This window comes from Procambarus clarkii, chromosome 28 (assembly GCF_040958095.1).
Source record: "Procambarus clarkii isolate CNS0578487 chromosome 28, FALCON_Pclarkii_2.0, whole genome shotgun sequence".
NCBI classification, from domain to species: domain Eukaryota; kingdom Metazoa; phylum Arthropoda; class Malacostraca; order Decapoda; family Cambaridae; genus Procambarus; species Procambarus clarkii.
The window spans coordinates 8,786,060-8,812,186 of record NC_091177.1 but is presented as its reverse complement, the minus strand read 5'-3'; the positions used below and the strand labels follow the sequence as shown (position 1 = coordinate 8,812,186).

The window sequence follows — 26,127 nt, the reverse complement described above, 5'->3', positions numbered from 1 at the left end:
AGCAATATATATTCCTGATCACAATACTTGTGTTACAGCTCCATTGTTTGTAATTCTTATAGAGAGAAATGCAGCACTGGAAACTCAAGTAGGAATAAGAGAGAAATATAAAACGTGTCCAGGTCTATTAGAGTGGAAGGGGAGGAGAAGGCGAAGAGAAGAAAGAGAAGGAACAGAGCAAGGGCTGAGGTCAGGGAGAGAGGGGAGCTGAAGGGAAGAGAGAGATCACGAGGGAGAAGCCTAGGATGGAAGTCAGAGACGAGACAATGTTAAATTTGATGCAGGGTAATTATTACTACGGGGCGGGGGAAGTGCTACTAGGAGACTGGGGAAGTGTTACTGGGAGGCAGAGAAGTGTTACTGGGAGGCTGAGAAGTAGCAGAGGACTAATACTAGGAGTTGGGGAAGTATTACTTGATAGCGGCAGAGTATTACTGCGAGGCGAGAGAGTATTACTGGGAGGTGGAGCAGTATTCCTTCGTAACAGGATATAATACTGCAATTCGTGATCTTTAGGCTCATTTTTTTCAAGTAATTATAAAAAAATATCAGTTTAACACAACGATTACACATTCCTTTCTTAAGTCTTAGCTTCATGAACTGTCTATCGCTCTGCGATAGCATTTAAAGAGCCAATATGAAGGTGTTTGTCATCTACGGTCACCAACCCATCCATTAAAACCGTTGCTTGATTCGTCACGTTTGCAAGAGAAAATATATCACAAGTGACAGAAGCCGCATATATTATTGTTTATTGAATTCAAGGACGATAATCTGGACAAAAAAACAAAACAAGATTGACACAAAAACTAGATGTGGAGAAGCAGCTTTTATAGTGCATGACTGGCAACTGTTGCCTCGTTTGGCCTATATATACTGTCGCTATTCAGGATTCAGCATCAGTTCCATCAGGAGTCTAGCATCATGCACTTTGTAAGTCTACCATTCATCTGAGTATTAAGACAAATTATACTGAAAACACTTTTAATGCTTTCATACAGTGTCAATTAATTATACAACTAGAAACGTTTTCTCTCAAATAATGTTCGTGAACAATTCTCAACGTCTTCAAGCAGCGTCTGAAGCGAACTAAATATGATGAGTGTTTTACACAGATTGTTCTCGCCGTGTTGGCCACCGTGGCCGCCGCCGCCCCCCAGTACGCCGCCCCAGCACCGACTCCTACCCGCTACAGTGGTGAATCTGACGAGGTGGTGGCCATCCTAAGGGACGATCGTGTCCAAGAAGACGACGGCAGTTACAACTTCGAAGTGGAGACTGATGATGGCGTCAGGCTGTCCCAGAACGGCTCTCCCAGTGGCCCTGATGGCTCTGTTGTCAAGTCTGGACAATACTCGTGAGTATTACTGAACGTTAATTGATTAGGTTTTTACCGCAAGTCACCGTTTCTTTCAATCATATATATTTTTCATAAGTGGCAAAAAATTTCCCATTGTCACTAATGCATATAATCTCCAGTTACACCGCTCCTGACGGAACTGAAGTCCTTGTGAAATACGTCGCCGACGAGAACGGCTTCCAACCCCAGTCTGACCTGCTGCCAGTGGCTCCTGAGTTCCCCCACCCAATCCCCGACTTCGTGTTGGAGCAGATCGCTTTCGCCGCTAAGGAAGACGCTGAGCGCGCCCGCGAAGAGTCTAATGGCCCCTCCAGGACATATGGTGCTCCACAGTAAATTACTGCTCTGCTAATGACTGTTTACATTATGGCGATTTATACACAAACAATTTCTATGTGAATTTCCTCTATTTTCCACCCTCGGTATTTATTTGTAGATAGATAAATAAAATTCATATAAATTATAATAAAAGCTTGTTTTATTTATTGGTTTAATGATATTCAGTTTGTCCATCGAGCATTTGATTTGTTTGCCGTGTATCTGAAACTTAGGTACTGATACAAACCTAAATCATACAGATACAAGAAGGCACTATTCTTAAACACTTAGCAATAGAATATTTAGACTTAACAAATAATCAAAATACGCATTAAATCATCTATTTTATACTACAATAAAAATTGCGTGAGATGTCAAATAAGCATCGTATACACATACACACATGTACACATCCTCGATCTCTGTCATTCCCTCTATCACAAACACAAGAGCTAAGAGTCAATACTGAACGGACACTGCCATTTCCCCCACAACAATGTCTCACTTTGAAATATATCAGAATCATATAACACAGAAAATATATGAATACCAGAAAAAATACCAGAAAATATATGAACTACTGGAACAAAAGCTGAAGAAACAAAGTATCACTTTGGAAAGTAAAAGTGACAACAAATTGCTCTAGTATTTGATTCATCACTGGGGAAATGTCTAATATGGTGCCAATCTAACTATAAATAAAAGGGAAAATACAAATTTCTAGATTAAAGATTAGTAACATTAGCAAGCATCCCTAAAAATTGTGAGAAAAGCTGATATGAAGCAGACTAGTAGAACACTTAAAACAGTTAAAGTTAGAATAAAAATACCAGCACTATTACTGTTTTTTTTACTAAGTTTATTGGTTACTAAGGAAAATACAGCCTCACAAACTTTTTGGAGGTCTACAATAAGGTGACATTTACCTTCAGATGAAGGATAGGTAAGCTGCATATTCATCTACTATAAGAGAGTATTTGATTCTGTCTCGCATAGGTGGCTCTTATTCAAGCTAGAGAACAGGGCTTGTTAATCGGGAAGTCTGAAGATGGCTTAGAGAATCCCTCTCAGTGTAGTAACAAATTATTACAGTGAGAGTATAGATAATAAAGAGGAAAGAGAGGTAATGAGTGGAGTACCACATTCTTCTAGGGCCAATCCTGTTTCTATTATATGTCAATTATCTGATATATGATATTGGCTTCTTCTTATCAGTGTTTGTAGACAATGCAAACTATGTGGATAATTCAGGATAATGAGAGATCTACCTACCTACCGTGTGTTGCTTCCGGGGATCAACAGACTCGCGGCCCGATCTCCGACCAGGCCTCCCAAATTGTAATAACTTGGTTGAGATTGTAATAACCTACACACATATTTTAACACACTCCCGAAGTGGTCTGAAAAGTGGCTGCAAGAATGTAACCCACATAAATGCTGTGTTATGAAGATTGAAACAGGAACTACAAGACGTGTATTGCAGTATAGATTGAAGGAAAAACAGATTCTGGCATCAAAAATTGAGAAAGACCTGGGATTCTACATAAACTTAAATCTGCACTTGTTAGCAGAATAACATTAGCAGCATTTGTCAAGTAGCCAATCAAGTGTTTCCTTCAGAAGCTTGGAAATAAAAATCTTCTAGGTTCAATAAACATCCAAGGTGAGACCCCAAATCTTTAGTATGAAGCCCTTGCATAAACCTAAAGAAGGACAAGTCAAAACTAAAAAAGGTCCAAAGATATACAACAAGAATTAATCCTGAGTTGAAGGCTTAAGCTACGAGGAAAGACCGTAGAAATCGGACTTGACCACACTAGAGGGTAGGAGATATGAAGGAATAATAATAAATACATGTAAGATTTTAAGGGGAAATTGAAAAATTATACAAAGGAACAAGATTCAAAGATAGGAACAGCAAAACGAGTGGAAGTAAATTGACACTCGAAACACAAAGGATCACAAAGATGTCAGAAGAACTTTTTCAGCGTTAGAACCATAAAGAATGATGAATTGGTTACACAAAGAAGTTGTTTAGGCCTTCCTAGAGTACTTCGCACTTATTTCTTGTATTTCCTTATCAGCTTAGCATTAAAATAAATTCATTTGCTCTTCGAAGCAGATAACGCATATATATTATGAACAATATAGTACACAGTACCGATTCCTTTGAAACGTCACAGCCCACTATTATAATTTTGACGTTTTTACTATGAATCTCTGTCTTCTTTCCGTCAGGAACGCAATTTAGAATCTTCCATCAGCCCAGCATATCTGTACGTTTTATAACAGCAACTTACATAGAAGCGCATCAATGGACATCTGTCAGTGTAGGAAGTCGTAATCAACCTTTCCTTCCCACTCATGTCTGATTGTTGACACTCTGTGTTGCAAATGATTTGTCACTTGTTGAGTTGCAAATGATATTGTGTAGGAGTCTCACTACTGATTATTTTTCTAATACTTTATGGATGCTGTTAATTCTCTGGTCCTGATTTTAGAGTTTGTTTTCAGGTTATCATGTCTCAACCACTTGGGCTGGACGGTAGAGCGACGGTCTCGCTTCATGCAGGTCGGCGTTCAATCCCCGACCGTCCAAGTGGACGGGCACCATTCCTTTCTCACCGTCCCATCCCAAATCCTTATCCTGACCCCTTCCCAGTGTTGTATAGTCGTAATGGCTTGGTGCTATAACCTGATAATTCCCTCCTCCTCCTCCGTTCTACTAACTCTTTTTAAATATATTTTTAACATATACATTCAGGTTACCATCTTAACGATCAGTTTATGTTGTGTGTATACATGTGGGTGATATATATATATATATATATATATATATATATATATATATATATATATATATATATATATATATATATGATATATATATATATTATATATATATATGATATATATATATATATATATGATATATATATATATATATATATATATATATATATATATATATATATATCATATATATATATATATATATATATATATATATATATATATATATATATATATATATATATATATCACCCACATGTATACACACAACATAAACTGATCGTAACTAAAAGTATATATATATATATATATATATATATATATATATATATATATATATATATATATATATATATATATATATATATATATATATATATATATATATATATATAATTCTTTCAACAATGGTGGATAACCAGAGACTAATACTGAAAGCAATATATATTCCTGACCACAATACTTGTGTTACAGCTCCTTTGTTTGTAATTCTTATAGAGAGAAATGCAGCACTGGAAACTCAAGTAGGAATAAGAGAGAAATATAAAACGTGTCCAGGTCTATTAGAGTGGAAGGGGAGGAGAAGGCGAAGAGAAGAAAGAGAAGGAACAGAGCAAGGGCTGAGGTCAGGGAGAGAGGGGAGCTGAAGGGAAGAGAGAGATGACGAGGGAGAAGCCTGGGATGGAAGTCAGAGACGAGACAATGTTAAATTTGATGCAGGGTAATTATTACTACGGGGCGGGGGAAGTGCAACTAGGAGACTGGGGAAGTGTTACTGGGAGGCAGAGAAGTGTTACTGGGAGGCTGAGAAGTAGCAGAGGACTAATACTAGGAGTTGGGGAAGTATTACTTGATAGCGGCAGAGTATTACTGCGAGGCGAGAGAGTATTACTGGGAGGTGGAGCAGTATTCCTTCGTAACAGGATATAATACTGCAATTCGTGATCTTTAGACTCATTTTCTTTCAAGTAATTATAAAATAAATATCAGTTTAACACAACGATTACACATTCCTTTCTTAAGTCTTAGCTTCATGAACTGTCTATCGCTCTGCGATAGCATTTAAAGAGCCAATATGAAGGTGTTTGTCATCTACGGTCACCAACCCATCCATTAAAAACGTTGCTTGATTCGTCACGTTTGCAAGAGAAAATATATCATAAGTGACAGAAGCCGCATATATTATTGTTTATTGAATTCAAGGACGATAATCTGGACAAAAAAACAAAACAAGATTGACACAAAAACTAGATGTGGAGAAGCAGCTTTTATAGTGCATGACTGGCAACTGTCGCCTCGTTTGGCCTATATATACTGTCGCTATTCAGGATTCAGCATCAGTTCCATCAGGAGTCTAGCATCATGCACATTGTAAGTTTACCATTTATCTGAGTATTAAGACAAATTATACTGAAAACACTTTCATGCTTTCATACAGTGACAATTAATTATACAACTAGAAACGTTTTCTCTCAAATAATGTTCGTGAACAATTCTGAACGTCTTCAAGCAGCGTCTGAAGCAAACTAAATATGATGAGTGTTTTACACAGATTGTTCTCGCCGTGTTGGCCACCGTGGCCGCCGCCGCCCCCCAGTACGCCGCCCCAGCACAGTCTCCTACCCGCTACAGTGGTGAATCTGTCGAGGTGGTGGCCATCCTGAGGGACGATCGTGTCCAAGAAGACGACGGCAGTTACAACTTCGAAGTGGAGACTGATGATGGCGTCAAGCTGTCCCAGAATGGCTCTCCCAGTGGCCCTGATGGCTCTGTTGTCAAGTCTGGACAATACTCGTGAGTATTACTGAACGTTAATTGATTAGGTTTTTACCGCAAGTCACCGTTTCTTTCAATCATATATATTTTTCATAAGTGGCAAAAAAATTCCCATTGTCACTAATGCATATAATTTCCAGTTACACTGCTCCAGACGGAACTGAAGTCCTTGTGAAATACGTCGCCGACGAGAACGGCTTCCAACCCCAATCTGACCTGCTGCCAGTGGCTCCTGAGTTCCCCCACCCAATCCCCGACTTCGTGTTGGAGCAGATCGCTTTCGCCGCTAAGGAAGACGCTGAGCGCGCCCGGGAAGAGTCTAATGGCCCCTCCAGGACATATGGTGCTCCTCAGTAAATTACTGAGTAAATTACTGCTCTGAAAGTGGCTAGCTGTTTTATGGCAAATCTTTTACAAATATTTTCTATTTGTATTTCTTCTATTTTTCATCACAGTATTTATTTGTAGGTTGATAAATAAAATTTATATGAATTCTTATTAATACTTGTCTTATTTATTTTGTATACCTAGTTTGTTGGTCGATCATCTCATATGTTTCACTGTATATTTGAAACTTAGTGTTGTAACAAACTTAACCTTACAGATACAAGCAAACACTATTCTTATACGATTAACAAAAGAAAATTAGGAAATACAAAATAACTAAAATACGCTATAAATCATCCATTTTAAAACATAATAAAATACTTGCGTGAGATGTCAAAAAGGCATCGTATACTCACACACACACACACATTCGCTCATGTCCACGCACAAGCAACAGAAGAATCCATTGTTCAGTTAGGATTGTAAGATAGCAAAGAAACTGAGTACAAGAACATATAGAAACTACAGGAATAACACAACAATAGAGAGCAGGGGGAGAGATACCAGAGGGCCAGTAATGAGTATCTCAGAGTGAGGAGAGAAGCAGAGAGACAATATGAAAATTACAACGCAAGTAAAACCAAGACCCAAACGAAACCGCCTCAGCCACACCTGGAGGAAAACAGCAGTGAAGGCACAAGTGATGAAACTGAGAAAATATGAGAACAGGTACACAAAGAATGACCAGGAGGTGTGTGAAGAACTCAACAAGAGATTCCAGGAGGTCCTCACAATAGAGCAAGGAGATGCCCCTGTAATAGGAGAGGAGGCGACAAACCAAGCAATCATGGAGGAATTTTATCTCACCAGTGATGAGGTAAAAATGAATCTGTTGGGGCTGAATGTGACAAAGGCTGTTGGGCCTGACAGAATCTCAACATGGATACTAAAAGAGGATGCAGAAGCTCTAAGTGGGCCACTCTCTATGGTGTATAATAGGGCACTGGAAACAGAAGACTTACCGTACAGCTAGAAAACAGCTTATGTAGTCCCAATATAAAAAATGGGTACCAGGCACGAGGCACTGAACGGTTTCCCTACCTTGCATACCATGCAAGGTGATATAGAAGATCGTTACTAAAATTCTCGTAGAACATCTGGGGGGGGAGGGGGGAAGAGGTTTTGTAACAACCTACCAACATGGGTTCAGGGATGGTAAATCGTGCCTCACAGGCTTAATAGAATTTTATGACCAGGCGACAAAAATTAGGCAAGAAAGAGAAGGGTGGCCAGACGGCATTTTCTTGGACTGTCAGAAAGCCTTTAAAACATTATTCCATAAAAATGTTGTTACGAAGGTTGGAGAAATAGGCAGAAGAAAAGGGTAATGTGCTCCATTGGATAAGGGAGTATCTAAGCAACAGGAAACCGCCAGTAACTCTAAGGGGGCGAGACAGCAGAGTGGCGAGATCTCACGAGCGGAGTCTCACAGGGCTCTGTATTTGGACCCATCATGTTTGTGATATATGTAAACGATCTTCCAGAGGGTACAGACGCATTCCTCTCAATATTTGCTGATAATGCAAAAATTATGAGAAGAATCAAGACAGAGGAAGATAGACAGAGACTACAGGACGACCTGGACAAACTGGAGGAAAGGTCTAGAAAATGGCTACTAAAGTTAAACTCAGGAAAGAGTAAAGGAATGAAAATAGGTTAAGGGAGCAGGAGGCTGAATGCAAGGTACTATCTGGGAGGTGAAATCCTGCAAGAGATGTATAGAGAGAAAGATGTAGGTGGGGGGGTTGATATCACACTGAACCTGTCCCCAGGAGCCCGCATCACAAGGATATCATCAGAGGCATTTACTAGATTGGCCAACATAAAAGCTGCCTTTAAAAACTTGTGTAAGGAATCGTTCAGGACCTTGTATACCACTTATGTCAGACCAATCCTGGGGTATGCAGCTCCAGTCTGGCTTCCATATATAGTTAAACGCAAGACAAAGTTAGAGAGGATTCAGAGATAAGGCACCAGGCTAGTCCCAGAACTGAGGGTATGAGCTACGACGAAAAGCTACGCGAGCTAAACCTCATGTCCCTGGAAGACTGAGGAGTATGGGAAGACATGATCACTACCTACAAAATTTTCAGGGGAATTGACAGGGTGGACAAAGACAAACTATGTAGCCATGGTGGAACATGAATAAGGGGATACAGGTGGAAACTTAGTGCCCAAATGAGCCACAGAGACATGACTCCATACAGTTTATAATATAGATTTGATAGAACCCAATAGGTTACAGAATCTGTACATCAGTTGATTGACAGTTGAGAGGCGGGACCAAAGAGCCAAAGCTCAACCTCTAAAAGCACAACAAGGTGAGTATAAATGCACAAACCCTCCCTCTCTCTCTCAAACACTCAGACATACAAAGAGCTAAGAGCCCAAACTGAATAGACATCCCATCCCCAATCCCACCCCCCTACATGAATGTATCACTGAAGTGGCAATGTAACGAGAAGAATTCAGGAATCAACTACAGGAATTGGAAATAACAACAGCTATAGAAACAGACAAAACATCACATTCGATACAAAAGGAGGCAGCAAGTGAAATGTAAAATCCTCTTCCTATAGTATCCGATTCATCCCTGGGAATGGAATGAGTTATAGGGAACAAATATCTGATTATACATACCTTTGTTAGGTCTTGGCTTAATAAAATGTTCAACGCTCCGTGGTAGCATTAAAAAAATGCATCAGGGCTTGACGTCAGTCCTGTCAACAACCCGTCCACAAAAAAGGTCGTTTTATAGTTATACAGTAAACTGAGTACCGTTGACCTGGATCTGTCACGTTCACAAGACACAAAATAACTCAAGAGACAGAGTCCGCATATAAATGCTGCTCCCCTGAATCCAATACTGTGTATTGGGTTCAAGGACGACAATCTGGAAAAAAAGAAGTGACATAAAAATTAGTTGTTCAGAGACAATTTTTATGTGTGTTTGGCAACTGTCGACTCGTTCGTGCTATATATACTGGCGCTCTTCAGGATTCAGCATCAGTTCCAATTGGAGTCTACCATCATGCAGCTTGTAAGTCTACCATTCGTCCGGGTTTTAAGGCAAATTATACTAAAAAAGCTTTCATGCTTTCATATAGTGTCAATTATTTTATAAAAAGAAAAGTTTTATCTCAGGTAATGTTTGTGAAAAAGCTGCAACTTCGCCAAGCAGCGTCTGAAGCAAACTAAGTATGATGAGTGTTTTGCACAGATTGTTCTCGCCGTGTTGGCCACCGTGGCCGCCGCCGCCCCCCAGTACGCCGCCCCAGCACCGTCTCCTACCCGCTACAGTGGTGAATCTGACGAGGTGGTGGCCATCCTGAGGGACGATCGTGTCCAAGAAGACGACGGCAGTTACAACTTCGAAGTGGAGACTGATGATGGCGTCAAGCTGTCCCAGAAAGGCTCTCCCAGTGGCCCTGATGGCTCTGTTGTCAAGTCTGGACAATACTCGTGAGTATTACTGAACGTTAATTGATTAGGTTTTTACCGCAAATCACCGTTTCTTTCAATTATATATATTTTTCATAAGTGGCAAAAAAATTCCCATTGTCACTAATGCATATAATCTCCAGTTACACTGCTCCTGACGGAACTGAAGTCCTTGTGAAATACGTCGCCGACGAGAACGGCTTCCAGCCCCAGTCTGACCTGCTGCCAGTGGCTCCTGAGTTCCCCCACCCAATCCCCGATTTCGTGTTGGAGCAGATCGCTTTCGCCGCTAAGGAAGACGCTGAGCGCGCCCGCGAAGAGTCCAACGGCCCCTCCAGGACATATGGTGCTCCTCAGTAAATTACTGAGAACATTACTGACTAAATATAGCAAGTGGCTAGCTATATTATGACGAGTTGTATACAGACAGTTTCTATGTGGAACTCTCCTATTTTTTATCCTCGCTATTTATTTGTAGGTGGTTAAATAAAATATGGATAACTTATGATAAATGCTTGTTTTATTTAATTTGTATAATTTTATTCAGTTTGTTCATGGATAATATGTTACTGCTAGGTAACACGCAGTAACACACACACACACACACTGTAACGAATCCGGATCCAGCGTCCGAGCCAGGAGCAGTAACGACCGCGCCATCTGTGGGTCAGCTCCCGAAACCCCCCTCCAAACCGACGACGTGTACTAGCTACGAGGACCAGTTTCCAGTCCCGTTCAGCACTCAACCCCGCCGCCGCTGACCTCTGGTGAGGTGATGCTCAGACTACAACGCCATCTATGGATTGGATATGTCGGGCGTTTGTATCTGAGCCTGTAAGTGAGGTGTATTAGTGTCCCAGTTATTGATGACGTGTCTGCTTACAGAGTCGACCTGGGACTACTGTGATGGGAGCCGAGTGAGTCTACCCGAGGCAGCCAGTCTCCATACCTTGAAGTTTGCTGCAGCTGTTGTGAAGTCGTCCCCCCGGAAGAACACTGTGGTGTGTTAGCCTGCCAGTGGAGTGGCAGTAAAAGGATTTACCCGGGACCGACTGTTGGAGACGATCATCCACTGGGGTACTGAAGACAGGAGAGTGATTTGTGGTGTCACACGAGGCTCCTGTCTAGGGCGTTCCCCTTTTATCGTTCGTGGAGTGGCCGTACCAGCCTTGTTGGCTCAGAACCTGCTAGCAGACCAGCTGGACGTGTGGTTGACGGCCTCCACGGCGGTGCCCCCAGTGGACCTGTGTTTTGGCTGACCTGTGGCCAGGGTAGGCTCAACTTCTCAGAAGGATTCGTTGTGTGGCCACGAAGAGAGCACCGAAGACTCAGCACCTAGCTTCTGGATCCAGAGTCTTCAGCAGAAGACTATATTGTGATTAATCCCCCTTGTGTAGTGTTAATACCCCTCCCCCTTGTGTACTCTTTTATTTTATATATATAATCGGTGATGGTAATAATTATAATATTAAGTTCTTAGCTTTCTTTCCCTACTCCCTTTAAGTTACTTGCGTCACGGATCTCATCCCTTGATAGCCACTACTGGCTTGGGAACGGATATATATATCTTCCTCTAACAACATCAGAGTAAGGACCCCGTTGCGTCCCGAGAGGGCCGTAACACACACACACACACACACACACACACACACACACACACACACACACACACACACACACACACACACACACAGACGCACATACTTAGAGCTAGTATGCCGCTGCATCATGGAGTCCCCACCTGAAAAAACACATAAGGAAACTGGAACAGGTTCAGAAGTTTGCGACGAGGCTTGTCCCAGAGTTACGAGGGATGGGATATGAAGAGGGTCTGAAGGAACATAACCTTACGATACTAGAAAAAAAAAGGGAGAGGGGGGGAAATGATAGGAACGTATTAAATACTCAGGGGAATTGATAAAGTGGAAATAGATAAAATGTTCACACGGAATAATAACAGAACGAGGGAACATGGATGTAAGCTGGAAACTCAGATGAGTCACAGGGATGTTAGGAAGTATTCTTTTAGCGTGAGAGTAGTGGAAAAATGGAATGCACTTAAGGAACAAGTTGTGGAAGCAAACTCTATTCATAATTTTAAAACTAGATATGATAGGGAAATGGGACAGGAGTCATTGCTGTAAACAAGCACAAATAGATGAGTACAAATAGGTGAGTACACACACACACACACACACACACACACACACACACACACACACACATGGTACGCGAACAATGGGATACTGGAGGAAAGTGAGTATCTAAATGAGTTTGAAAGAACTTTTTCAGTGGGAGAGTAGTTAACAGATGGAATGCCTTAGAATTGATGTGGTGGAGGCTGACTCCATACAGTTTCAAATGTAGATACGATAGAGCCCAGTAAGTTGAATTTGTATACCAGTTGATTGACAGTTGAGAGGCTGGGCCAAAAAGTCGTAACTCAACCTCCGCAAGCACAACTAGATGAGTACAACTAGGTGAGTACACACACACACACACACACACACACACACACACACACACACACACACACACACACACACACACACACACACACACACACACACACACACACACACACACACACACACACACACTCATGGAGCTAAGAACGTAAAATGAACGAACACTTACCCCTATCCACCAACCCCCAATCCACACGAATACCTCATTGAAATGCTATTGGCAGCAGCAGAAGATAGGACTCAGCTAGTGAAACTGAATGGATTTATCTACTTGAGGAATTTATGCAGTTCCTCTGAGGAGGAGCTGAATAAATTCCAGCTACAGTTGGAAAGGAGGCTGAGGAAAAGGCAGTAGAGGAGGAAGAGGCGGAGAAGTAGACGGAGGAGGAGAGTAGAAGAGAGAAGAGAAGGAAGAGGAGAAGGACGAGAGCATCAGCTGGGGTCAGGGAAAGAGGCGAGTTGGGGATGAGATAGATGACGAGAGAGATGATGCAGGGGCTGAGGTCCGGACGGGTTTAATTTGACGCGGGGTAATTATTATTGGGAGGCGGAGAAGTATTACTGAATGACAGGGAAGTATTACTAGGAGATAGGGAAGATTACTGAGAGACGGGTGAGTGTTACTGGGAGGTGGGGGAGTGTTACTGGGAGGCGAGGGAGTGTTACTGGGAGGCGGGGGAGTGTTACTGGGAGGCGGGGGAGTGTTACTGGGAGGCGGGGGAGTGTTACTGGGAGGCGGGGGAGTGCTACTGGGAGACGGGGGAGTGTTACTGGGAGGCGAGGGAGTGTTACTGGGAGACGGGGGAGTGTTACTAGGGGGCGGGGGAGTGTTACTGGGAGGCGAGGGAGTGTTACTGGGAGGCGAGGGAGTGTTACTGGGAGACGGGGCAGTGTTACTGGGAGGCAGGGGAGTGTTACTGAGGGCAGAGAGGGCACACTAGGGACGTTGAGGTACTGTTAAATGTGTCACTGGTGAAGGGGAGTGTTGAACAAGTCTCCCCCATGACTGTATGTGTTGAGTGTGTGTGAAGGGAAGATCGAGTATGTGTGTGAGGAAAGATCGATTGTGTGTGAAGGGAAGATTGAGTGTGTGAAGGGAAGATCGAGTATGTGAAGGGAAGATCGAGTGTGTGAAGGGAAGATCGAGTGTGTGAAGGGAAGATCGAGTGTGTGTGAAGGGAAGATCGAGTGTGTGTGAAGGGAAGATCGAGTGTGTGTGTGTGTGTGAAGGGAAGATCGAGTGTGTGTATGTGAAGGGAAGATCGAGTGTGTGTGAAGGGAAGATCGAGTGTGTGTGAAGGGAAGATCGAGTGTGTGTGTGTGTGAAGGGAAGATCGAGTGTGTGTATGTGAAGGGAAGATCGAGTGTGTGTGAAGGGAAGATCGAGTGTGTGTGAAGGGAAGATCGAGTGTGTGTGAAAGGAAGATCGAGTGTGTGAAGGGAAGATCGAGTGTGTGTGAAGGGAAGACTGAGTGTGTGTATGAAGGGAAGATCGAGTGTGTGTGTAAAGGGAAGATCGAGTGTGTGTGTGAAGGGAAGATTGAGTGTGTGTGATGGGAAGATCGAGTGTGTGTGAAGGAAAGATCGAGTGTGTGTGAAGGGAAGATTGAGTGTGTGTGAAGGGAAGATCGAGTGTGTATGTGTAAAGGGAAGATTGAGTGTGTGTGTGAAGGGAAGATCGAGTATGTGTGTGCAAAGGGAAGATTGAGTGTGTGTGAAGGGAAGATCGAGTATGTGTGTGCAAAGGGAAGATTGAGTGTGTGTGAAGGGAAGATCGAGTGTGTGTGCAAAGGGAAGATTGAGTGAGTGTGAAGGGAAGATTGATTGAGTGTGAAGGGAAGATCGAGTGAGTGTGAAGGGAAGATCGAATGTGTGTGAAGGGAAGCTCTAGTGTGTGTGTGCAAAGGGAAGATTGAGTGTGTGTGTGAAGGGAAGATCTAATGTGTGTGAAGGGAAGATCGAGTGTGTGTGAAGGGAAGATCGAGTATGTGTGTGCAAAGGGAAGATTGAGTGTGTGTGAAGGGAAGATCGAGTGTGTGTGCAAAGGGAAGATTGAGTGTGTGTGAAGGGAAGATCGAGTGAGTGTGATGGGTAGATCGAGTGAGTGTGAAGGGAAGATCGAGTGTGCGTGAAGGGAAGATTGAGTGTATGTGAAGGGAAGATCGAGTGAGTATGAAAGGAAGATCGAGTGTGTGTAGGGAAGATTGAGTGTATGTGAAGGGAAGATCGAGAGTGTGTGAAGGGAAGTTCGAGAGTGTGTGTGAAGGGAGGGGTCGAGTGCGTGTGTGAAGGGAGGGTCGATTGTGTGTGTGAAGGGAAGGTCGAGTGCGTGTGTGAAGGGAGGGATCGAGTGTGTGTGTGTGAAGGGAGGGGTCGAGTGTGTGTGTGTGAAGGGAGGGGGTCGAGTGTGTGTGTGTGAAGGGAGGGGTCGAGTGTGTGTGTGTGTGAAGGGAGGGTCGAGTGTGTGTGTGAAGGGAGGGTCGAGTGTGTGTGTGAAGGGAGGGTCGAGAGTGTGTGTGAATTGAGGGTCGAGTGTGTGTGTGAAGGGAGGGGTCGAGTGTGTGTGTGAAGGGATGGTCGAGAGTGTGTGTGAAGGGAGGGGTCGAGTGTGTGTGTGAAGGAAGGAGTCGAGAGTGTGTGTGAAGGGAGGGGTCGAGAGTGTGTGTGAAGGGAGGGTCGAGTGTGTGTGTGAAGGGAAGAGTCGAGAGTGTGTGTGAAGGGAGGGGTCGAGTGTGTGTGTGAAGGGAGGGGTCGAGTGTGTGTGTGAAGGGAGGGTCGAGAGTGTGTGTGTGAAGGGAGGGGTCGAGTGTGTGTGTGAAGGGAGGGTCGAGAGTGTGTGTGAAGGGAGGGTCGAGAGTGTGTGTGAAGGGAGGGGTCGAGTGTGTGTGTGAAGGGAGGGGTCGAGAGTGTGTGTGAAGGGAGGGGTCGAGAGTGTGTGTGTGAAGGGAGGGGTCGAGTGTGTGTGTGAAGGAAGGGTCGAGAGTGTGTGTGAAGGGAGGGTCGAGAGTGTGTGTGAAGGGAGGGTCGAGAGTGTGTGTGAAGGGAGGGTCGAATGTGTGTGTGAAGGGAGGGTCGAGAGTGTGTGTGAAAGGAGGGTCGAGTAACTGTTCATGGTCTTCGTACAGCTTTTGAGGTTGGTGTCAGGAGAGGTCACTTCCAGTCTCAGATGGAAACACAATGCATGAAAGAGGTCAAGCAATATATTTTATCACATTATTTTATTACATAAATATGTGTATATTGTACTTGTGTGTATGCATGTTTATGGGTATGAATAAACGATTTTTCATGTACTTCCAGGACTGTTGCCTTCTGTTAATAATTACTTATGCGTATCTGTAAATGGCTGTATGTTTGCTCGTAGGCGAGCGAATCTATAACATTTTAGATTTCGTTGCATTTTCATGCATTGCTATGCATTTATCAATGATGACGTCAACAAAAGAAAGTGAATATCGCACCGAAGAACCTGTTTGAGCGCTGACGACAACGTTGCAGCTTCAGGAAATGCTTGCTTGCTATTTTTTTTTACTGAAGATGACTCAAACTCATCTTGGATACGACAGATTTCGTAGCATCCTTTAGTGAGTTACCCTAATAATTTATTCTTTAATTCTGAATATAATAGGTTCCAGTGTAATTGTAACGCTCCAGAACAATATCAGCGCGAGAAATGGAAAAAAAAAATTGATCACGACTTGGCTCTTCCCAATCACAACTGGCAACTGGTTATCACAGAGCGTTGGATATAAATACAGCCGTCCTTTCCTTTCCAGGCATCAGTTCCTGCAGATAGCCAGCATCATGATGTTCGTAAGTACTCAAGCTTTCTGTCTGCCCAAGTTGTGTCGTTGTTTGAAGACGTATAATTATTGGAGAAAAAATTATTTTAATCGTGAAATATATACTGCATTTACCTGTACTTCCTATGAAACATTTGAAACTTTTACGTGGACAGAATTTGAGCAGAAATGCAAAATATCTTTTAAGTTTGACTCCAAAAGCTACTTTCATATACTGTTGACTTATATACTCGAAATGCATTAAATATATTTTGTTTTATTAGTGACGTAAAGAAAATATTTGTCAAATTGCAAAATATCGTGAATTATTATCTTAATATCGTGAATAATTTACAAAATAGCGTGCATTATTGTCCAAATATCGTACCAAATTTGTAAATTTACGTCCCATGGAATGTAAAATAAAGTGAATTATTTGATAATTATCATTCAAAATTCGCAAAATATTGTCCATAACTTGCAAAGTATCGAAAATGTGATATATATCGTGCAAAATGTATAGTTTTGACTGTACCACAGGTTGTTCTAGCCGTGCTGGCCACTGTGGCCACCGCCGCCCCTCAGTACGATAGTAAGGAGGTGGTGCCCATCCTGAGGGACGAACGTGTCCACGAGAAGGACGGCAGGTACAACCTGGACGTGCACACTGGCAACGGCATCATCTTGAACGTGGCTGGTTCTCCTAGTGGTCCCGAGGGTGCTGTGGTCAAGTCTGGTCAATTCTCGTAAGTATTGTATTATATATATATATATATATATATATATATATATATATATATATATATATATATATATATATATATATATATATATATATATATATATATATATATATATATATATATATATATATATATATATATATACTCAATCCTGGTATAAAGCACAAAATAATGTTGGTGAATAGTGAGTTAAATTGGGTGTCGGTGAGAAAAATGAAGAAGTAATAGGAAACATTGTAAATTGCCATCCAACATTGTAATTATAAAGATCATATAAAAATATGAGTACTCATGATCCTACTTGTATAAAAAGCAAAACAATTCATACACATGTATATAACAATATAATATTCTTATGAATATGCATGATTAATATATCTAATGCTGAACTCTTTTTCAAGAATTGTTTACTAATTTGCATATTATATTTTTGTTTTTACAACAGCTACACTGCTCCTGACGGCTCTCCCGTCTCTGTGAAATTCGTCGCCGACGAGAACGGCTACCAGCCCCAGTCTGACCTGCTGCCAGTGGCTCCTGAGTTCCCCCACCCAATCCCCCAGTTCGTGCTGGACCAGATCGCCTTCGCTGCTGAGGAAGACGCTGCTGCTGCCCGCAGCCAACCTTCCGCCCGATATGATTCATAAATTCCCATCTGCTAATTTTAATGTTATATAGATTAAGACTTTTGTTCAAAGAAATTTTAATATCATTGAATTAACACACTGCAAACATGATATGTTGTTCTGTAATTTATTATGAAGAATAATAAATAACTGTTATCATCTCAAGCTTTTATTTATTTAAGGATAAGCATTGCCTCATATATGTATATATGTATGTATATATATATATATATATATATATATATATATATATATATATATATATATATATATATATATATATATGTCACTAAGAACTCTTTGATCCGGCCAGGATTCGAACCCATGCCGTCCAGGATCACCCCTAAACGTACACAGTACCGTGACCACCGCACCAATGATCGTCTATAAGGATTGGTCAGTCATGGTGCTTATTAACTAAGCTCCCTGACTGATCAATCCCCGACGACACTCATGGATCCATTTGGGTACAGTTTTTCATCAAATTCTGGCGCATGCACGGGCCACACTGAGTTCAACATGTGTGAGAAGGCTGCATGAACGCGCAAGCCATAGATCACTAAGAACTCTTTGACCCGGCCAGGATTCGATATATATATATATATATATATATATATATATATATATATATATATATATATATATATATATATATATATATATTAATTTTTAAATGAAGATAAGCTGCTTTTAAATATATAAACATTCCAATGGGTCAAAGATCTTCCTGGGTGTCTGAGAAGCACCTCTTTCCTGAACCCTCATCACGCATGCGCAGCCAAACAGCTCAGTTCAGCAATTGTACTTTCACTCTCCCTAATCAAGCGTCTCAAGAATATTTTATTTTTTTACGCCAAACTCACCTATCACTCCTCTGTTCTTATGTAATGTGACTATACATGTGCATACCTACATGCGTAAAAACATACACACTTGCATAGATACATATGTAAAAATATACACACTTGCATACTTACATACGTATTAACGTACACGGTGGCATACATACATTCGTAAAAACACACTTTCATACTTACGTTTAAACATGCACACTGACATACTTACATTCGTAAAAACATATACCTTTGCATACTTTCATACATAAAAACATACACACACACTCACATGAATATACACTCATAGTACATAAACATGAATATACATTCATACTACATACATACAACATACATACACATGAATATACATATATAATACATACATACACAGGAATATACATTCATACTACTTATAACGCATAGATATATACATAGGTATTCAATTTAAGGCTTGGGATATATCACGGTATTTCTAAACCATTCATGTTAATGGTCGCAAAGCAGTTCATGCTGCGTATAACACCACGTTGAAAGTGAAAATTTATTATGAAAAAGATTCGTTAATTAATTCTTTCTTGAAAGCGAGAGAGTTCTTGTAAGCGAGAGAGTTCTTGTAAGCGAGAGAGTTCTTGTAAGCGAGAGAGTTCTTGTAAGCGAGAGAGTTCTTGTAAGCGTGAGAGTTCTTGTAAGCGAGAGAGTTCTTGTAAGCGAGAGAGTTCTTGTAAGCGAGAGAGTTCTTGTAAGCGTGAGCGTTCTTGTAAGCGAGAGAGTTCTTGTAAGCGTGAGTTCTTGTAAGCGAGAGAGTTCTTGTAAGCGAGAGAGTTCTTGTAAGCGAGAGAGTTCTTGTAAGCGAGAGAGTTCTTGTAAGCGAGAGAGTTCTTGTAAGCGAGAAAGTTCTTGTAAGCGTGAGAGTTCTTGTAAGCGTGAGTGGTTATGATAACTAAAGTTCCAGTTCCCGCACGAAAGCTTAATAATAATTAACTATTAAGAACGAATGAAAAACGAGAAGCTATTGAGGCGGGAAATTGGGACCGATCCCGCATCCCTGTGCTTCCAATGAACACACACACTACCGACTGAACCATGATGACCTCGAAAGGTCCCCCAACCAGACTTACTTTATGTCCTGAGGTCTGGCTTATTATCCTGTTGACATGCCACAACAATCAACAATGTTTAATTTTATGCATTAAAATAAAACAGTAAAATTAATTGTAGGAAAGCGTCAACAAAACGGAAGGGAGAAAGGGAATTATCAGGAGAAAGTGTCAAGGCATTACGACTATGTAGCAATGGGAAGGGGTCAGGATAAGGATTGGGGATGGGACGGGGGGAAGGACTTTTGCCCAACCACTTGGATGAAGAAAATAGTCATTAAATATTTAAGCCATTAACGTTTATATTGTGTTTTTAGGTTATGCCAAACATCAATCATATAAAAAAGCATGTCCGCCAGTCGGTCTGTTTATTTAGCTGTCCAAGGTTGGAGGTCAGACACTTGGAACTAGCGTCAGCAAACTTTGCAGAGTGACTAATGGGGTGTAAGGGGCCTGCGTAAGCCGGCCGGGAATGGACTTCGAGAAGTTCATTTAGGGGCCTGACAGCTGAGTGTACAGCGCTCGGGGTTCGTAGTCCTAAGGGTCCGGGATCGATCCCCGGCAGAGGCGGAAACAAATGGGCAGAGTTTCTTTCACCCTGATGGCCCTGTTCACCTATTAAATTGGCACCTGGAAATTAGACAGCTGCTACGGTCTGCTTCCTGGGGATATGTGTGTGTGTGAAAATTAGGATTAAGAACTTGCCCGAAACGCTATGCGTGCTAGTGGCTGTACAAGAATGTAAAAACTCTTGTATATAAATAAAGTCGGTGGACATGAAATATTCTGGACCGAGTCAATAGAATTTTATCATATGATAATATTGTAACTGTGTAACTAACCATCCAGCGAGATGGGGACATTTAGTATCACTGCTGCCTTATTCACTCTTGTGTTCATGATGAAATCCTCATAATACACCCAGAGTCTGCCAGTGCAGACTACTTACCACATGTCTCTGTAAGACTAACCATCCTGTGTGATGGAGATTTTTAGCATCACGTAGCTAGTTTTTTGACACACTCTGTGCTCCCCTTCATATAATCTAGGATTGCTACACAAATACAGATGTACCTAAATGTATTATTAATAATAATAATAACAAATAAGTAGCATTATTTCAACTCGTCCTCCTGTTTAGAAGGTACTTTATGTAACTATGTGGACCATCGTAAATATACTAACATAATGAACAATTAGATAGTAAAATTTGGTACTATTCGCTTTATAGAGTCTGGAGAAATAATGCTAAAAACCAAACTTAAATATTCCTAGGTCTAGTATAGCATTTACAGTATGTGTACTATATTAGACCTCAGATGCCATGTATAACTATAGATTGTTTGGTTATTAACTTATTGGTACATAAAGTACCATCTAAACAGGAGGACGAGTTGAAATAATGCTACTGATTTGTTATTATTATTATTATTAATACATTTAGGTACATCTGCATTTGTGCAGCAACCCTAGACTATATGAAGGGGAGCACAGAGTGTGTCAAAAAACTAGCTACGTGATGCTAAAAATCTCCATCACACAGGATGGTAAGTTAATAACCAAACATTATTAACTTATTGGTAACATACGATAAGATAAGGTTATTTACTTATTGGTAACATACTCGCCACGCACTTAACAAGCAATTTGGCCTGGGTTCTTCTCCTGGCCGGGAAGGATCGTCTTGGCACCAATCCTTAACTGCATACATCTGTTCACCCAGCAGTGATTGGGTACCTGTTTGTTAAATGACTGGCATGTCGTATCCCAGGTTAAACTAGTGGATTAGGCTTACCATTATATATATGGGACGGGAAAGTTCTCGGCCTGTTAACAGGAGTCAGAAGTCGTTTGTTCTCGTACCCACCTATGTAAAAAAAAAAGCAATAAAAAAGTTTCCGGTTTGACTGACTTCAATAGTATCAAATTATACTTTCTAATTGTCAATTGCATCAATATATGTACGAAGGTTCACATCATTACTATAAGTACTTTATAAGCAGGAGATTAGGCTGAATTATTTATGCGCACCCAACACATAAGTTTTTTTGTTTTTTTTACATGCAAAAGCATGCTACATAAATACATTACAAAGAAAAGACAAATAAACAAACCAACAACAAAAGTGCAAAGTAACAGAACAATAACCCCCAAACCCAACCCAACACAAACACATGAATAACACATAAAGACATAAGTACATAGCAACAAAAACACACAGAAAGATAACACACAAGGCAGTCCGAAATGGACACCAAATCACCCACACGATACAGTCAATACATATTTACAATAAAGCTAAAGCCTGAAGAGCCTACAACATATACATGAAATGAGAAAGCCTACACATAGTTGTCTGGAAAATCATCCCTAGGATACCTGATACAATATGCTCCCCATACCGCCCTAATCATCCCGGGTAAGGCGATTGCCCGGCGGCAGCGAAGGGCGCTGCATAAAGTCCGGAATAAAGTAAGTGATAAATGTTTAGAGGATATGTGATCTTTGGTCGCTGTGTGCTGAGCGCACATTTAAACTCAGTGCTTACCATGTAGCTGCTATCGCGGGGGAGGATACTGCTTCACAGTATTTATGATGGTGTCCAGCTGCTGGACACCATTTTTGGTGTCCAGCATGATCACCATGCAGTGATCATGGCTTCAGGGTGGTTGCTGCAAGATTCAGGGACTCTTGGAACTCTTCTAGGGTCGTTGGTTGCTTCACATTCTAGGAGATTGTACAATAGGGATTTTTCTGTGATTGCTTAGCAGAAGAGACATCTAAGGCTTGTTGCTGTTTGAATCGTCCTTCTCCTTAACTGCTCTTATTACGGTTTCTGGGGAATCGTCAACAGCCTGACTATATATCCGAAACGTTTCCAGATGAACCCTTCAGAGTTCACTAATATTTCAAGACTGATTGATTGATAAAGATTAAGCCACCCAAGAGGTGGCACGGGCATGAATAGCCCGTAAGGCACGGGCTTCGCCGCGCAAGCACGCACGCGGGTTGCCAGATATACGTTTCTTTTACAATCCAGAAATTTCACGTCGTCTGTAAAGTCACGATTGATTTCTGTATTCTTGATCTTTCAAGAATACAATAAAACACAGCAGGAATTGAAAAGTTTATGCAACAAGAAATTAAATTATTAGAATTTCTTTAAGTATTTACATAATGTAGCCGAGGAGAAGTCGGCGTGAATAGTTGATATATAAGGCACTCGAAGTCTAATTAACCTGTCACCACTTTAGGATGCCGAACCAAAGTTGGTTAATATGCTCATCAGATAGGCAAGAAAAATATTACATATATCAATGAATATCACTTTCAGGCAATGTAGTGACTTGAACTTGCGTTCTGGTGATTCCCAGACACCTGCCTTAACTGACTTGGTCATGATGGGCTAAAAACCGACCAACCTGGAACTCTAATGAATTCAATGATAATCATTTATGTATGAATGATTTTCAGTAATACATCACGACATTTGGATTTACGTAGACACTCATTATTTACATGGACGGAGAGAGAGATGAGAGTTTAAGTTGAAATGGAACAAAAAGTTGATACTCTAATATCCCTACTTGTATAGATTGAGTTTTTCAATTAAAAAGACTGCCTTATCTTAATTTAAATATGTTTACATGGTTGTGTCAATTGCAGAAATGTTTATGAACATATTCCAGGTTCCTTTATATAATAATATTTTTATCTTCCCCTTCCCCAGTCGCTATACAGCCAGCTTGATTACTTCAGTCTTGCCTGCACTTGCACAAACCTCCATCTTCTTTGAGACGTATTTCTAATCTGCTCCCTTCCCGGGGTCCTCCTTCCTACTATATTGCAATACTGCATGGTCCACACGCTAGCTGCTCGATGCTGCAGGAACGGAATGTAATGATACACACACACACACACACACACACACACACACACACACACACACACACACACACACACACACACAGAAGATCCAGTGGTATGCCACCAGGCTCGTCCCGGAACTGAGAGGAATGAGCTACGAGGAAAGGCTAAAGGAGCTGAACCTCACATCCCAGGAAAACAGAAGAGTAAGGGGAGACATGATAACCACCTACAAAATTCTCAGGGGAATATACAGGGTGGACAAAGACAAACTCTTCAGCACGGGAGGGACACGAACAAGGGGACACAGGTGGAAACTTAGTACCCAGATGAGCCACAGAGACGTTAGAAAGAATTTTTTCAGTGTCAGAGTAGTTAGTAAATGGAATGCACTAGGAAGTTATGTGGTGGAGGCTGACTCCATACACAGTTTCAAATGTAGATATGATAAAGCCCAGTAGGCTCAGAAATCTGTACACCAGTTGATTGACAGTTGAAAGGCGGGACCAAAGAGCCAAAGCTCAACCCCCGCAAGCACAATTAGGTGAGTACACACACACACACACAGCGGTGAGACCTCAGATTGGCGTGAAGTCACCAGTGGAGTCCCACAGGGCTCTGTACTAGGTCCTATCCTGTTTCTGATATATGTAAATGATCTCCCGGAGGGAATAGACTCATTTCTTTCAATGTTTGCTGATGATGCCAAAATTATGAGAATGATTAAGACAGAGGAGGACGGCTTGAGGCTTCAAGAAGACCTAGACAAGCTGAAGGAATGGTCGAACAAATGGTTGTTAGAGTTTAACCTAAGCAAATGTAATGTAATGAAGATAAGTGTAGGGAGCAGGAGGCCAGATACAAGGTATCATCTGGGAGATGAAATACTTCAAGAGTCGGAGAGAGAGAGATTGACCTAGGGGGTTGATATCACGCCAGACCTGTCCCCTGAAGCCCATATCAAGAGGATAACATCAGTGGCATATGCCAGGCTGGTCAACATAAGAACGGCATTTAGAAACCTGTGTAAGGAATCATTCAGAACTTTGTATACCACATATGTCAGGCCAATCCTGGAGTATGCAGCTCCATATCTAGTCAAGGATAAGTCTAAACTGGAAAAGGTTCAAAGGTTTGCCTCCAGACTAGTACCCGAGCTGAGAGGTATGAGCTGCGAGGAGAGACTACGGGAATTAAACCTCACCTCGCTGGAAGACTGAAGAGTTAGGGGAGTCATGATCACCACATTCAAGATTCTCAAGGGAATTGATAGGGTAGATAAAGAAAGGCTATTTAACATAAGGGACACACGCACTAGGGAACACAGGAGGAAACTGAGTGCCCAAATGAACCACAGAGATAATATAAAGAACATTTTTTAGTGTCAGAGTGGCTGACAAATGGAATGCATTAGGCAGTGATGTGGTGGAGGCTGACTCCATACACAGTTTCAAGTGTAGATATGATAGAGCCCAATAGGCTCAGGAACCTGTACTCCTGTTGATTGACGGTTGAGAGGCGGGACCAAAGAGCCAGAGCTCAACCCCCGCAAGCACAATTAGGTGAGAACAATTAGGTGAGTTCAACGGCATGATAAAAATGGATTCTGGAAGTGAAAAAAACAAGATTTACGAGGAGAGACTAGAGGCATTATACATGCCAAAACTATAAGATAGAAGAAAAAGAGATGATACGATTACTACTTATAAAATACTAACAGGAATCGACCAAATTGACAAAGAGGAATTCCTGAAAGCAGCAACTTCACGAACAAGTGGACACAGATTCAAGCTAAGAGAACAAAGGAGCCAAAAAAATATCAGAAAGTTTTTTTTTTCAAATAGAGAGGTAGACGGTTGGAACAAGTTACGTGAGAAGGTGGTGGAGGCCAAAACCGTCAGTAGTTCAAAGCGTTGTACGACAAAGAGTACTGGGAAGACGGGACAGCACAAGCGTAACTCTCATCCTGTAACTACACTTTGGTAACTCCAAATCAGAAGTATATGAACTAGACAATGTCCAGAGATGGTCTGAGAAATGGCTACTAATCTTTAATACCCTGACAAATGCAAGGGTTTCAGAATACGTAGTGGAACAAGAAGGCCTCAAATACAGGGCAGGATGAAGGGAAAGCAACTTCCAACTTCAAAAAAGAGAAAGAATTAAGATTAGACATAACTCCAAATCTAACAACAGAGGATCATCAGCAAAATAATGAGGGGCAGCATATGCCATACTGGCAAACGTCCGGTTGTACCACAGGAACTTGGATAATAATGACTTAATTCTCAGCTCTGCTGAATACATCCGTTGTGAGACCTCGTTGAGTACGCTGACCCTGCATGTAAATGACTATTTTTTATTTTTATTTGTAAAACAAATTAAATACAGCTTAAAAGACACCGAAGCACCAAAAACCAAGCATAATCGCAACACCTCACATCGACATATACCATAATACAAAAAAGCAACACAGAACATACACAGTAACATCCTACAGTGAAGCATATATTAACAAGGAACACAGAATAACAATAATACAGATGACAAGGTGCACAAAGCAATATAACATAAAAGTGAAAACAAAAAACAATACAAATACATAGAAACATACAAAAACACAAAAGCTACAC

At 41.4% G+C, this 26,127-nt stretch overlaps 4 protein-coding genes across 4 annotated transcripts; all 4 read left to right on the top strand.

The window, feature by feature from the left end:
- Window positions 1–886: 886 nt before the first annotated feature.
- Window positions 887–1,841, top strand: LOC138369380 (cuticle protein AMP1A-like). Its single transcript, XM_069332623.1, has 3 exons — window positions 887–933; window positions 1,116–1,357; window positions 1,480–1,841. Exons 1-3 carry the CDS (start codon window positions 925–927, stop codon window positions 1,694–1,696), a joined length of 468 nt encoding a protein of 155 aa, XP_069188724.1. The 5' UTR covers window positions 887–924; the 3' UTR covers window positions 1,697–1,841.
- A 3,930-nt stretch (window positions 1,842–5,771) lies between these two features.
- LOC123754928 (cuticle protein AMP1A-like) lies at window positions 5,772–6,745 on the top strand. The gene is made up of 3 exons (XM_045737271.2): window positions 5,772–5,842; window positions 6,024–6,265; window positions 6,388–6,745. Exons 1-3 carry the CDS (start codon window positions 5,834–5,836, stop codon window positions 6,602–6,604), a joined length of 468 nt encoding a protein of 155 aa, XP_045593227.2. The 5' UTR covers window positions 5,772–5,833; the 3' UTR covers window positions 6,605–6,745.
- Window positions 6,746–9,616: 2,871 nt separating this feature from the next.
- On the top strand, window positions 9,617–10,587 carry LOC123755172 (cuticle protein AMP1A-like). Its single transcript, XM_045737650.2, has 3 exons — window positions 9,617–9,674; window positions 9,855–10,096; window positions 10,219–10,587. Exons 1-3 carry the CDS (start codon window positions 9,666–9,668, stop codon window positions 10,433–10,435), a joined length of 468 nt encoding a protein of 155 aa, XP_045593606.2. The 5' UTR covers window positions 9,617–9,665; the 3' UTR covers window positions 10,436–10,587.
- Window positions 10,588–16,318: 5,731 nt separating this feature from the next.
- LOC138369379 (cuticle protein AMP1A-like) lies at window positions 16,319–17,853 on the top strand. Its single transcript, XM_069332622.1, has 3 exons — window positions 16,319–16,356; window positions 16,866–17,071; window positions 17,514–17,853. Exons 1-3 carry the CDS (start codon window positions 16,348–16,350, stop codon window positions 17,713–17,715), a joined length of 417 nt encoding a protein of 138 aa, XP_069188723.1. The 5' UTR covers window positions 16,319–16,347; the 3' UTR covers window positions 17,716–17,853.
- Window positions 17,854–26,127: the final 8,274 nt, after the last annotated feature.